The sequence below is a fragment of the Lampris incognitus genome, chromosome 16 (assembly GCF_029633865.1).
Source record: "Lampris incognitus isolate fLamInc1 chromosome 16, fLamInc1.hap2, whole genome shotgun sequence".
Lineage (NCBI taxonomy): Eukaryota > Metazoa > Chordata > Actinopteri > Lampriformes > Lampridae > Lampris > Lampris incognitus.
Genome location: NC_079226.1, coordinates 5,954,453 through 5,969,741, shown reverse-complemented (window position 1 = coordinate 5,969,741; position 15,289 = coordinate 5,954,453). Strand labels below are relative to the sequence as shown.

The following is a 15,289-nucleotide window of genomic DNA, read 5'->3' as shown; positions in this document are numbered from 1 at the left end:
TGTTGTCGGCCCTGCGGTGAGACTGACAGTTTTAATTCAGGTGCAGAATATCCAAAATAGAAAAAAGATTTAACTTTCAGAGGCCATGAGATGAGGTGCTAAAAACACAAGAGGCTGTCAGCAGAGTGACCAAGTTTCAAAAGAAGTTGTTTTTCTCATTAACTACCGGGGGTTAAAGTGGGATTTGGCAGGTGGGGGAGCCCTAAGATCTCATGTAGCCGTGCAGCAGGGAAAAAGGACTCACCTCACAATAACTCCCAAATTGATTTGTACTGTGAGCTCCGCTGGACTTTTTGGGCTGTGCTGCTGTACTGCTCTTTGTGGATTTAGCCAGCTGCATTCTACAGTATATTAGCAGATGTTACATGGGCTATCATACTGTCATAGCTGCTTTCTAACCCCTAGCCATAGTATAAAAGTGGAATTTGGCAAGATACTAAAGAGTGTCATCAGCTTAAATTCAAATTGATGATGATACCCTTGACCTAACCTAACAGTAAAAATAACAATAATAATAATAATAATAAACATTTTATTTAAAGACACCTTTCATGACACTCAGGTCAGCTTACATCAAATACAGTATAACAAAGGAGTAAAAAACATTAGTGCAATCAACAGTAAAACACACAATAAGAGGGCGTCCAGGTAGCGTAGTGGTCCATTCTGTTGCCTACCAATTTGGGGATCGCTGGATCGAGTCCCCGTGCTACCTCTGGCTTGGTCAGACATCCCTACAGACACAACTGGCCGTGTCTGCGGGTGGGAAGCCGGATGTGGGTATGTGTCCTGGTTGCTGCACTAGCGCCTCCTCTGGTCGGTCGGGTGCCTGCTCGGGGGTGGGGGGGGGACTGGGGGGGAATAGCATGATCCTCCCACGTGCTACGTCCCCCTGGTAAAACTCCTCACTGTCAATAGAGCATACATCAGCAAGAGTTAAGAAAAAAGATGAATCGATGCTGTTAACGCTGTTAAAGTGAGTATGCTAGTCCTTACCCTCGAAAATAATCTGTCACCTTCCTCTTCTGTCCTCTCTTTCTTCCATCTTTTTCCATTTTTGAGAGTGAAGTTATCACACATTAGCGTTAGTAATGGACTTTCTAACTGGGAAATACTCGTCCCAATTTGAGGGCAGTTTTTGTTCCTCACCCCCTGTGCTAGCTTCACATCTGAGTGGGGCCTAATATCCCTCTAGCTAAGCTAGCCAAAGCACTAGATGAAGTGTCAGCTACCGTTATGGTAACTAGCAAGACGGAAAGCCAAGTTGCACATAAAACAGCTTGTGCATTTGGTGACATTTGTTGAGCTCTGTTTGAGACATTGCATTTGAAATTACCTACCACTTCAGAAAACTCTGTTTACACTCGTGTAAACTTATTGTGCCCTAGCTATGTAGCTATCTAGATGCTAACAATAAGTACCTCAACCCTGAGTTAATCTACATCTGCATGCACGATCCCACTGAAGGGAAGGGATGAGAATAAAAAATATGCGTGTTGAATGTCAGGGCAGGGCTGTGGTGTGACATTACTTCCTGATTTGTTGAGTGAGTTTCTGCACACAACGTTTATTGACAGAAACGTTTCATTACTTTGAGGTCATGATCACTGAGATGAGTGATGAAACTTTTCTCTCAATAAACGTTGTCTCCAGAAGAACTGATACAACTTTCTTTGATGATACTACTACCACTACTTTCGGCTGCTCCCCTTAGGGGTCGCCACAGCGGATCATTCGTTTCCATGTCTTCCTGTCCTCTGCATCGTCCTCTGTCACACCAGCCACCTGCATGTCCTCCCTCACCACATCCATAAACCTCCTCTTTGGCCTTCCTCTTTTCCTCTTCCCTGGCAGCTCCATATTCAGCATCCTTCTCCCAGTATACCCAGCATCTCTCCTCCACACATGTCTAAACCATCTCAATCTTGCCTCTCTTGCTTTGTCTTCAAACCATCCAACCTGAGCTGTCCCTCTAAGATACTCGTTCCTAATCCTGTCCTTCGTCACTCCCAATGAAAATCTTAGCATCTTCAACTCTGCCACCTCCAGCTCCACCTCCTGTCTTTTCATCAGTGCCACCGTCTTCAAACCATATAACATAGCTGGTCTCACAACCATCTTGTAAACCTTCCCTTTTAACTCTTGCTGGTATCCTTCCGTCACAAATCACTCCTGACACTCTTCTCCACCCTGCCTGCACTCTCTTTGTCACCTCTCTTCTGCACTCCCCGTTACTTTGAACAGTTGATCCCAAGTATTTGAACTCATCCAACTTCATCACCTCTACTCCTTGCATCCTCATCATTCTGCTGTCCTCCCTGTCATTCACGCACATGTATTCCATCTTGCTCCTACTGACTTTCTTTCCTCCTCTCTCCAGTGCATACCTCCACCTCTCTAGGCTCTCCTCAACCTGGTCAGCCTGCACCCCACTCTCGCTACAGATCACAATGTCATCCGCGAACATCATAGTCCACGGAGACTTCTGCCTGATCTTGTCCATCAATCCGTCTTTCACCATTGCAAACAGAATTTAGAAAGGACTCAGAGCTGGTCCTTGATGTAATCCCACCTCAACCTTGAGGAGGAGATGGCTTTACATATGATAAAATAAACATAAAAGAAACACACCAAAAGCATAAACACACAACATTAACCACACATTAAAAGCAACTCTGAAGAGGTGAGTTGTGATTAATGATTTGAATATGGACAGATCGGTGCAGTCTCTGATGTGTTTGGGGAGAGAGTTCCAGAGGGAGGGGGCAGCTATGGAGAAGGCTCTGTCACCCCAGGTCCGGTTCTTCGTCCTGTGTGGTGGAGACAGGAGGTTGGCATTGGAGGAGTGAAGACTGCAGGAAGGAGTATGGTAGTGGAGCAGGTTGGTGAGTTAGGAGGGGGCCTGGTTATGGAGGGCTTTGTGGGTGAGGAGAATGACTTTGAATTGGATCCATTGTGGGACAGGGAGCCAGTGGAGGTTCTGAAGGACAGGGTTGATGTGGTCACGGGAGTGGGAGAGGGAGAGCAGGCGAGCAGCAGAGTTCTGGATGTAATGGAGTTTGTTTAGTACTTTGGATGATGAGACGTAGAGAATGCTGTTGCAGTAGTCAATTCTGGATGCGATGAAAGCATGGATTAAAGTTTCGGCAGCAGAGAGGGAAAGTGATGGGCGGAGATGAGCTATGTTTTTCTTGGTGTAAAAAGGCGCTTCTGGTGTATTGATTTGATGTGGTGTTCAAAGTAGAGGCTTCTGTGGAAAATTATTCTGAGGTTGTGGATATGTGGGTCCTGTGATGAGTGAGGAGGTAGCTGAGAGACAGTCCTCAACAAGATTGGATGGGATGGGATCCAGAACACAAGTGGAGCTTCTCAATCCTACCATAAAGTTGGACGGCTCCATACGAGACACAGGGGAGACCTTTGAAGGGGTCTGGAGAGGGCAGAGGATGGTCAGGTTGGTGTAGACAGTGTCAATTTTAGATTGCACTTGTTAACTGTGAAGGAACTGGAGGCATTGTCACTGGGTTTGAGAAGTTTGTTTATTGTAGAAAAGAGAGCCTTGGGGTTGGTGAAGCCAGAGTGTTTGACATGTGAGTAGTAGGTGCACCGGGCTGTGATGAGAGCATCTTTGTATTGTTGAAGGTAGTCTGTGTAGGCTTGGAGATGCACTGTTAAACCAGTTTTCTTGGATGCTTACGGGATTTCATTTGATGGAGTTCTGGAGTATACCAGGGAGCTCAGTGTGTGAAAGAGACTATTTAGGTTTTAATGGAGGCCAGGATCAAGGCAGGAGGAGAGCGAGTCATTACAGACCCGGAGGGATTGTCGGACAGCGGGGAAGGTGAGGCAGACATTTTACTGGCAAGAGAGGCAGAAAGAGCTGAGGGGGATATAGATTTGAGATATCTGAAGGATATTACACGTTTGACTTTTGGGTTGGGGATAGGGATGTCAATGTCCATGGTGACTGCCAGGTGGTCAGAGATATTGAGGTTGAGGCTGGAGAGTTGATGTATTGTGATACCACTGGAGCAGACCAAATGCAGGATGTGACCATGGTTGTTAGCGGGGAAGTTGATATGTTGTGTGATGTTGAAGCATTGTCGCAGTTCCAGGAATTATATGGTAGATTTACAGTCAGTGCATCAATGTGAATATTAAAATCACCCAGGAGGAGAAGGGAAGGTGCAGTGGCACATAGCTGGGTCAGAAAACCTGAAAAGTCAGAGAGAAAGGAGAAGTTTGGCTTGGGGGTGGGTGGTAGATAACAGCAGTGACCAAGGGAGTGGGACCAGAGAGTTTGAAGGCAAGGTGTTTGAAAGAATGAGTGGCAGGAATGGAAATTGTGGTTGTTTTAATGTCCTTCATGTAAAGAAAGAGCAGTAACCCCATCTCCCCGCACCTCAAGACGAGGTTTATCAATAATGTGAATCCTGTGGCTGTGGTCTGATTTAGTGAGAAATAGTCCAGGGGCTTATGTCAGGTTTCAGTGAGGCAGAGAAAATCTAGGTTACTGTCAGTTATAAATTCATTCAGAATGAGGCTTTTGTTATTGAGTGAATGAGTGTTGAACAAAACCAGTTTCAGATGTTGCTTTGTGAAAGGCTATGAGGACTGAGGAAGGGAACGGAGATTGGACTGATTCGTGTGTCATTTGCTGTGGCGATGGTAAGGGTAGTGTCTTTATGAATGCTCAATAACCCAGGTAAGAAAATCAAAGAAGGTTGAATCAGTTCATCTGGACACAACATTTATTGACAGAAACGTTTCGTCACTCATCTAAGTGACCTCTTCAGTCTCATCTGACTGCAGGTATCCTCACCCTTATAAACAATACAGGTGCATAACGATCCAAACCAACGACCAGTTTCATATGCAAATATGGGCCTGACCATTAACTACAGTTTCAGTGGCCATGTGTACTCTTCACAGGTGAGGGTATCGATGTCTGTTGGTAATATGGTCAGGTATGGGAAGAGGTAGAACAGCAGCGTGATCATACCACAAGGGGGAGCTGGTGTGAACAAAGGGCGCAACAGTCATTGTTGTGGGCAAAGGGGAAGAAGAGGGTCTGGCAGGCATGTATGTGATATAAATAATACAGAGAGGAGTGCTCCTAGAACAAGTCAAAGTTATGAATAAGTCCAATCTTCTGTGCTATACTCACTAACTGGAGCCAGGTATGAAGGCCGGGAATCCCGCTAAAACGCCCCACACCACAACCCGGTGTGGGAATTGGGGCCCAAAAGAAAAAAGCGGGTTTTCCATGACTGTTGAGGAGATTAAAAAGACAGATAAAATCACCTTTTGTCAGCTCGGACTGCTGACGGGCAGTGTCTTGGAGCCAACGTGAATTATTACTTTCATAATTGTGAGAGATTAATCAAGGGAATTCTCCAGGATGTCACGGACAGTAGCTCCAGGAAAGCAACGCGTGACCACATTTACGAAACATGTTTTGGATTATGGAGTCCCCAATGATCAAGGTAGTGGGGGAGCAGAGTGGGTGACTGATTGACAGTGCTGTCAGGGACAGCCTTGGGCAGGATGAGCAGTATTGGCCTGAGGAAGCGGCATTGGGACTGGGAGTGACCAACCTGCCCAAACACCGGGAAAGATGGTCCAGGGGGACCAATGCAGGAGGACCCATGGTGGCAACAACAGCGGCAGGTGGGTCAGCTACCACAGCAACCAGGGTAGCCGTTGCAGCAGGAGTTGTCCCAGCTGGAGCAGGGACCAGTTCCGTGGGGAAGGGCCAATATCGGCCACGGAAACAGCATCAGCCACGGGGGAATCAACAGGGTAAACCATGGCGTCAGCCAGTAGCATGGTAAAATGACATGAGAGGTGTACGGGCAGAGATGAGGAAGCTCGTGGTCTTTCCGTCTTGCCACATCTGACTACACCCTCCGACCAGGTAGCCTGTGAGCTGGGAGTGGAGCAGGAGGAGGGCCGCCAACGAGATGATGAGTCCCATAGAATGGTATTGGAGATGGCTGAGTTCATAACTGAGATTGTTTTGGACCATGAGGCTGCAGTGTCAATAAAATCAGATAAAAGTGAGTCCTTTTTGCACTGTTCATCTGAGGGCCGTCGGATTTCATCCTCGAGGTTAGTAATATAATTTATTATTTTTAGGTAGTCTCGCAAGGCATATTGATACCAAACCATTTGATCAATGTTCACAGAAAAGAAAGTGGAAGTTAGCCGTTAGCTCCATCAGCCGTTGGCTCCGTCAGCCGAGGGATCACTCCACAGGGTTCTCACCAAGCGTGCAGGGAGTCAGTGCAGCAATCAGAATCAGAAATCAGAGACACTTTGTCATTTCATTTCATGCACTTGCACACACACATGAAATGAAATGAAACATCGTTGCCCACAGCAGTGCAACACAAAGACAAAAACACATATCCAAAAACTACAAGAACACACATATCCAGACTAACACATATCTACCCAAGCAAAGAAAAAAAATCACTGTGCAGGACAACGAACGCCATCCAGGATGACTGTTGGAACTGCCGGTCTGCATGGGCTAGCAGTTAGCTTAGCCTGCCCCGCTTCTGTGTCCTGTCAGACCGGCCTCGGTGTTTCCTCCTCGGGCGCAGCCGTGGTCCTTGCGCCCACAGGACGCAGCAGGCCAAGCTCGCTCAGCTGACCCAACACTAGCTCTCCCAGCCAGACACCTCGACACACCTCCCCGCACTCCATATGACGACACTAAAAACACAGTCATGGCTAGGCAAGGCCGCCGTCAGACCACTCTTAGTGTTACCGGAACCGCTGGTCTGCATGGGCTAGCAGGTTGGCTTATTCTGCTCCACTTCCGCGTCCTGTCAGATCGCCTTTGGTGTTACCTCTTCAGGCACATCTCCAGGCAGGGCCGTGGTCCCTGAGCCCACAGGACACAGCAGACTAAACTGTCCCAGCCGATCCAGCACCAGCTCTCCCAGCCATCAAACGAAGACAAACTTAGACGCAGACATGGACAACGACACTGCATGGACGGTACTGGGTGAGGCCACTCTAAACGTGAATTTGCGCCACCATTTTCCCACACTGGAAGCGGAGTCGATGATCGGGTAAGAGTCCATAAAATAGGCAAACCATGAAATCCTTTTGAATCAGTAATGTGGTTTATTTAGGGCCATTATGAATCGCCCGGAGAACTTGATATGGAGAGGGTTGAAAAGAGCACCGGCAGCGTGTGAGAAATGCTGGTGCGTAAGAGTAAAAGATAAAAGTGAGTACCAGCCCACCTCAAGCACTGTGTATATGTGTGTGTGTGTGTGTGTGTGTGTGTGAGAGAGTGTGCTGACGGGTCGAATATGACCCCAGCTAAGGGTCAGTGCAGAGCGTTGGCGTTGGGGCTGACTAGATAGAATCTCTAGATGTGTTTCAGGAGGTTGACTATGTTTCAGTACAACAGCGTGAACACGTCTCTGCTCAGTCTTTTCCGGGCCGTGACTAATGTGTCTTCGTCATGGAGTCTAAATGTGTCTACCCTGTGTGTTGGCTACAACAGTCCTGTGGAGCAGAGGAAAGATTTAAATTGGACTGACTCATTCTCAGAGCTCTGACCCGTCTCTCTTCCTTCTCCTCTTCTTCTTCTGTATAACAAGGCAGCAACTTCACTTTTCTTCTGGAGCCAGTTTATTCATTTATTTCAGTTATTCAGAAAAGGGTCGTGAGCATTAGTAATGTGATTTATATTAATAGTGGTAGTAACTGTAGTAGTAGTTGTAGTAGTAGCAGCAATACTAATAGTTATAGTAGTGTTATGGGTTATAGTAATTGTAGTAGTGTAGTTGTGTTGTAGTTGTAGCTAGCTAGTTGTCTGTTCAGTCTATAAACCTACAAACTCTGCAGTTATATGTGAAAATAATTCTGACATCATAAGACACATTATCATGAGTATTACAATGACAACTGTGGATTTAGTCTCTGATTGTCTTGAGATCAGGCCACACGCAGAAGACATCTGGCCAATCTGCCCGCTAACTGTTAACTGGGCGGCACAGTGGCCCAGTGGTTAGCACTGTCACCTCACAGCAAGAAGGTTCTGGGTTCGAACCCCAGGCCGCCCCAGGTCCTTTCTGTGTGGAGTTTGCATGTTCTCCCCGTGTCTGCGTGGGTTTTCTCTGGGTGCTGCGGTTTCCACACACCATCTAGAAGACAAACATGTTGGGGGTGTCCAGGTAGTGTAGTGGTCTATTCCATTGCCTGGGGATCATCGGTTCCAATCCCCGTGTTACCTCTGGCTTCGTTGGGCGTCCCTAAAGACACAATTGGCCGTGTCTGTGGGTGCAAAGCTGGATGTGGATATGTGTCCTGGTCGCTGCACTAGCGCCGCCTCTGGTCGGTCCGGGCACCTGTTCAAGGGGGAGGGGGAACTGGGGGGAATAGCATGGTCCTACCACGTGCTATGTCCCCCTGGCGAAACTCCTCACTGTCAGGTGAAAAGAAGCGGCTGGCGGCGACTCCACATGTATTGGAGGAGACATGTGGTAGTCTGCAGCCCTCCCCGGATCGGCAGAGGGGGTGGAGCAGTGACCGCGACGGCTCGGAAGAGTGGGGTATTTGGCCAAGTACAATTGGGGAGAAAAGGGGTGGGGGGAAGACATGCATGTTAGGGTTAATGCTCCTGTCTGTGCCCCTGAGCAAGGCAATGGAAAGAAGAACTGGAGTTGGTCCCCGGGTGCTGCAGCTGCCCACTGCTCCTAGTGTGTGTTTAGAGGACGGCTTAAATGCAGAGTGGGTTTCATTGTAAGTATGTATAGTGACAATAAAGCATCTTCATCATTTTCATCATCGTAACCACTACCGGCTACCCAACCGTACCCCTAAACCTAACCCCTATCTAATGTTTAACCCTCAGCTACATAACCTGTAAGTCATTATTATTCATTTATCAAGCCAGAACTTTCATGTTGGAGTTTTTTTTTTTAATCCCCGCTGTCTCTCCGCAGATGCTGAAAGGGTGTCTTGTGGGTCATATATCAGTGCTTTGGCAAAGCATCCATAATGACAACGTGGGATGAGAATCCAGTGAAACAGCACATACGTAACAGGTGTTTTATTTGGACATTAGGAACATACATATACATCCTGTTGTGTTGACGGTGTGTCAGGCTTTCTCGTAGAGGCTTTCATAGGGTTGACTATATCTGAGTAGTATATGTATATAGGGTTGAATATATGTGAGTAATATATCTGTATAGGGTTGAATATACACTCACCGGCCACTTTATTAGGCACACCTGTCCAACTGTTCGTTAACGCAAATTTCTAATCAGCCAATCACATGGCAGCAACTCAATGCATTTAGGCATGTAGACATGGTCAAGACGATCTGCTGCAGTTCAAACCGAGCATCAGAATGGGGAAGAAAGGTGATTTAAGTGACTTTGAACGTGGCATGGTTGTTGGTGCCAGACGGGCTGGTCTGAGTATTTCAGAAACTGCTGATCTACTGGGATTTTCACGCACAACCATGTCTAGGGTTTACAGAGAATGGTCCGAAAAAGAGAAAATATCCAGTGAGCGGCAGTTCTGTGGGCGAAAATGCCTTGTTGATGCCAGAGGTCAGAGGAGAATGGCCAGACTGGTTCAAGCTGATAGAAAGGCAACAGTAACTCAAATAACCACTCATTACAACCGAGGTATGCAGAAGAGCATCTCTGAACGCACAACATGTTGAACCTTGAGGCAGATGGGCTACAGCAGCAGAAGACCACACCGGGTGCCACTCCTGTCAGCTAAGAACAGGAAACTGAGGCTACAATTCGCACAGGCTCACCAAAATTGGACAATAGAAGATTGGAAAAACGTTGCCTGGTCTGATGAGTCTCGATTTTTGCTGCGACATTCGGATGGTAGGGTCAGAATTTGGCGTCAACAACATGAAAGCATGGATCCATCCTGCCTTGTATCAACGGTTCAGGCTGCTGGTGGTGGTGTAATGGTGTGGGGGATACTTTCTTGGCACACTTTGGGCCCCTTAGTACCAATTGAGCATCGTGTCAACGCCACAGCCTACCTGAATATTGTTGCTGACCATGTCCATCCCTTTATGACCAGTGTTCCCATCTTCTGATGGCTACTTCCAGCAGGATAACGGGCCATGTCATAAAGCTCGAATCATCTCAGACTGGTTTCTTGAACATGAAAATGAGTTCACTGTACTCAAATGGCCTCCACAGTCACCAGATCTCAATCCAATAGAGCACCTTTGGGATGTGGTGGACCGGGAGATTCGCATCATGGATGTGCAGCCATCAAATCTGCAGCAACTGCGTGATGCTGTCATGTCAATATGGACCAAACTCTCTGAGGAAGGTTTCCAGTACCTTGTTGAATCTATGCCACGAAGGATTAAGGCAGTTCTGAAGGCAAAAGGGGGTCCAACCCGGTACTAGCAAGGTGTACCTAATAAAGTGGCCAGTGAGTGTATGTGAGTAATATGTCTTTTTAGAGTTGACTATATGTGAGTAATATATCTATATAGAGTTGAATATATGTGAGTAATATGTCTTTTTAGAGTTGACTACATCTGAGTAATATATCTACTATATAAGGTTGAATATATATATATATATAGGGTTGAATATGTGTGAGTAATATATCTAAATAGAGTTGAATATATGTGAGTAATATATCTATATAGGGTTGAATATATGTAATATATCTATATAGGGTTGAATATATCTGAGTAATATATCTAGGGTTGAATATATGTGAGTAATATATCTATATAGGGTTGACTATATCTGTGTAATATATCAATATAGGGTTGACTATATCTGAGTAATATATCTATATAGGGTTGAATATATCTGAGTAATATATCTATATAGAGTTGAATATATCTGAGTAATATATCTATATAGAGTTGAATATATCTGAGTAATATATCTACATAGAGTTGAATATATCTGGTTAATATATCTATGTAGGGTTGAATATATCTGAGTAATATAGCTATATAGGGTTGAATATATCTGGGTAATATATCTAAATAGAGTTGAATATATTTGAGTAATATATCTATAAAGAACTGAATATGTCTGAGTAATATATCTATATAGGGTTGAATATATCTGAGTAATATATCTATATAGAGCTGAATATATCTGAGATATATCTATAAAGAGCTGAATATATCTCAGTTATATCTACTATATAGAGTTGAATATATCTGAGTAATATATCTATAAAGAGCTGAATATATCTGCGTAATATATCTATATAGAGCTGAATATATCTGAGATATAGCTATAAAGAGCTGAATATATCTGAGTAATATATCTATATAGAGCTGAATATATCTGAGTAATATATCTATATAGAGCTGAATATATCTGGGTAATATATCTATATTAAGCTGAATATATCTGAGTAATATATCTATATAGAGCTGAATATATCTGGGTAATATATCTATATTAAGCTGAATATATCTGAGTAATATATCTATCTGCGGTGCCTTGGAGATTATTTCATGTCTCATAACCGAAGACGAAAAAAAAGGTGTTTTACCATGTTGACCCATCGCGGCATGCGTTTCTGAACCGGCCCTGCCTTCCAGACACATGGCTTGGACCAGCATGAAAACGTATGGGAAATGGTTTTGACATTTGAAATTGTGTGGAAAGTAATTTTCAATTTTAAGGTCTGGTAAAGTACAAGAAATGCTTTAAGAGCCCTCTGTGAAGAAGTCACAGCAAATGTAATTTCATCACTACACAGTAAATAACCTTCCCCAGAAGGGCGTCCGGGTAGTGTAGCGGTCTATTCCGTTGCCTACCAACACGGGTATCGCCAGTTTGAATCCCCGTGTTACCTCCGGCTTGGTCGGGCGTCCCTACAGACAAAACTAGCCGTGTCTGCAGCTGTGAAGCTGGATGTGAGTATGTGTCCTGGTCTCCGCACTAGCGCCTCCTCTGGTCGGTCAGGGTGCCTGTTCGGGGGGGGGGGGGGGAGGAACTGGGGGGAATAGTGTGGTCGTCCCACGCGCTACGTCCCCCTGGTGAAACTCCTCATTGTCAGGTGAAAAGAAGCACCTGGTGATGGGAGGAGGCAGCCCTCCCCGGATCAGCAGAGGGGGTGGAGCAGAGACCAGGGCGGCTCGGAAGAGCGGGGTAATTGGCCGTGTATAACTGAGGGGAAAGGGGGGGGGGTCCACGAAAAAAGAAAAAAGAATAGAGCAAAATAGAGTAGATTAAATTGATCGGAACAGAAGAGGGGTGAATAGGACAGAAATGGCGGACGCAGTCAGAAACGTAGTGAATCGTATCATATTTTCGTCTGTCCGGGCTCTCGGTACAGCCCGACCCGGTTCCCGACAGAGAAACCAGTTTGTCCACACGCGTACCGGCGGTATCGGTGACACCGACCCTTCTGACCGGTTAGTTCATTTCTTCTTCTACTGTAGTTTTTCCAGGCTCAGCGTCCAGTCCTCCGAGCCTCCGCCGAAACGAGAGCCTTCGCAAAGGTCACGTCAGCCTGTGCTGAAGAGGGAAGGGTCTTCTTTTTGTTGGTTTTCTCACCTCGGTGTCTGTCCATCCTGCAACCATCGGAGTACTTCTCCAGTAGTTTCACACCGCTTTTACCGCAGTACTACTGCGGCCGTGGTCTACTCTGTTCGGCTGCTTGTGTAGTGGATGGTGTGTGTGTGTGTGTGGGGAGGGGAGGGTGGGGGGGTGTGTTTTTGTTTGGAGAAACATTCTTGGTTCCTGTTCGCCTGTGGTTGGGGGGACCTCACATAGAGACACCTGACCAACCCATGACCCAAAAGACAGGAGAGAGAGAGAGGGAGAGAGAGAGAGAGAGAGAGAGAGAGAGAGAGAGAGAGAGAGAGAGAGAGGGGGGGGGGGGCTGATGGGAGGAGGGACTGAACCAAATGAAGGGTGAGGGGAGGCGTGGGGTTTATTCATGTGTATGATACCAAACGATGGAGGCCCCATAGAACTGAGGGGCCCTGGGGTCTCTGCCCCGCTGGAGCTGTTCAGTCCACTGACCCCTGAAGAAATGTTAACATCATGTTAGCTTTGCTCATTAGCCCCTACTGGCCCCAACCACAGGGGGGCCTCGCACCCTAAACCCCTCCCCCCACAACACCCCACCCCCACCCCACCGTCTCTCTCTCTCTCTCTCTCTCTCTCACTGCCTTTCTCTCCTCAACTTCTCTCCGCCAGTCTCTTTCACTTCAGTTCTTCCTAAATGCAATGTATTGTTTCTTTTTCTTTTCTTTCTTCGCTTTCTTTTTCCTTCTCTTCTTTCTTTTTTGTTTCTTTTTTGTTTCTTTCTTTTTTCTTTCTCAGCCATTGACCTGATAAACAATCTGTTGCAAGTCAAAATGAGGAAGCGGTACAGCGTCGACAAAACGCTCAGTCACCCCTGGTTACAGGTGAGGATTTTATAGTGTGGTCTGACCGAGCATTCTGATTGGTTGAAATTATATTTGCTGGTTTACCATTGGGCCATCTCTTCATGTTCCTCAGAAATAAATGGAGGCACAGATAACAAAAAGACATGTTGACCAAAAACAAGAGGTAATGATGAGTCGTGTGGGTGGAGTTGTGTTAGCTACGTCACTTATTGCTAACACTGGCGCATGAGTGATTGACACATGGCTCTCTGGCTGCCTAGCAACAGCGAATGGCTCTTGCTGCCCAAAATGCATCTAATTTGATTGAGATTAGGAGTGCTGTAAAAAAAGGCAGTATGACATGCCTCGAGTTAAAAGGCATTCGAGGGCGTCCGGGTGGCGTGGTGGTCTATTCTGTTGCCTACCAACATGGGGACCGCCGGTTCGAATCCCTGTGTTGCCTCTGGCTTGGTCGGGCATCTCTACAGACACAGTTGGCCGTGTCTGCAGGTGGGAAGCCGGATTTGGGAATGTGTCCTGGTCGCTGCACTAGCGCCTCCTCTGGTCAGTCGGGGTGCCTGCTCGGGGAGGAGGGGGAACTGGGGGGGAATAGCATGATCCTCCCACGCGCTACGTCCCCCTGGTGAAACTCCTCACTGTCGGGTGAAAAGAAGTGGCTGGCGACTCCACATGTATGGGAGGAGACATGGTAGTCTGCAGCCCTCCCCGGATCAGCAGAGGGGGTGGGACAACGACTGAGATGGCTTGGAAGAGTGGGGTAATTGGCCAACTCAAGTACAATTGGGGAGAAAAAGGGGGGGGGGAAATCCAACAACAACAAAAAAAGAAAAGGCATTTGATATAATTGCAGCCTTATTTCATCAAACATGAATGGTTTTGGATAATATCAGGTTTTGTAAGCTGGACTAATCCTGTGTGTGTCTGTGTCTGTGTCTGTGTTCGGTTTGTCCTACAGGACTACCAGATGTGGCTGGACCTGCGGAGTCTTGAAAGCAGGATGAACGAGCGCTACATCACCCACGAGAGTGATGACCTGCGCTGGCACCACCACGCCCAGCAGAGTGGTCTCGACTACCCCGCCCACCTCGGCAGCGGTCTCCATGTCAACGCCAGCCAAGGGGTGGAGTTCTACCAGGAAGAAGAGGAGGAGATGGTGACCCTCAGTGAGAGAGTCAGTGAACTGTGAAGGCGAGGGCATCATTTATGAAGAGCTTGGTTGTAAGTGATTGACAGCATGCGATCAGAACATGACCACTATTAAACTTGTTCTTGCGTCATAGGATTACAAAATGAGCGCCTAATGGCTTTTTAGGAAGAAAAAACGGATGTTGATATTCGGGTGTTTCTTTTTCCTAGTTTCCATTTTGGAAAAGCTCTTCATAGATTACTGTTCTGAGGTTTAGGGTAGAAGCAGCTGCCCTTTGAACCATGAAGGACCACGGGCTAATTTGATTGGCTGGTAATCGGCATGTGACTGTTCAGACTTCTAATTGGTTATTTAGCAGCCAGTCAGATTAAAAACAAAGCAGCCAATCAGATTCAAGATTAGATACAAGATTAAGAGCTTATAAGCGTAAATATTGAAAAATGTCAGTGGTTTGCAGGCAGGTTTTGGTTTGTGAGAACGACACTTTCGGTTCTGTTCGATGACTTTGAAGGTTTCCCTCCTGCCCCATGTGGGCTTATATCAGTTATGGGTGATAGCGTTTGTGATATAAAGTAAAAGCCAGTCAAGACCTTTGACCTTATCAAAAGACAAAAGTCGTTCCTGCCATTTGCCTTTGTTGGTTAGCTTCAGTCGGAAAGCTTGACCTAAAAATGAAGACGGATTGTCTTGAAAAAGTAATGTCACATTTTAGTTGGTAGCTCTGCCACGATACTGGCTTCATAAAGTGTAAT

General features: G+C 46.3%; 1 protein-coding gene across 2 annotated transcripts in view; it reads left to right on the top strand.

Annotated features, from left to right (window-relative positions):
- prkd1 (protein kinase D1) overlaps positions 1 to 14,576 on the top strand; it is a 72,087-nt gene extending 57,511 nt beyond the window's left edge. For both annotated transcript variants that reach the window (XM_056295874.1, XM_056295875.1), the window contains 2 exons: positions 13,323 to 13,408; positions 14,346 to 14,576. In XM_056295874.1, coding sequence (XP_056151849.1) covers positions 13,323 to 13,408; positions 14,346 to 14,576 — 317 coding nt within the window. The remainder of the gene's footprint in view (positions 1 to 13,322; positions 13,409 to 14,345) is intronic.
- Positions 14,577 to 15,289: the final 713 nt, after the last annotated feature.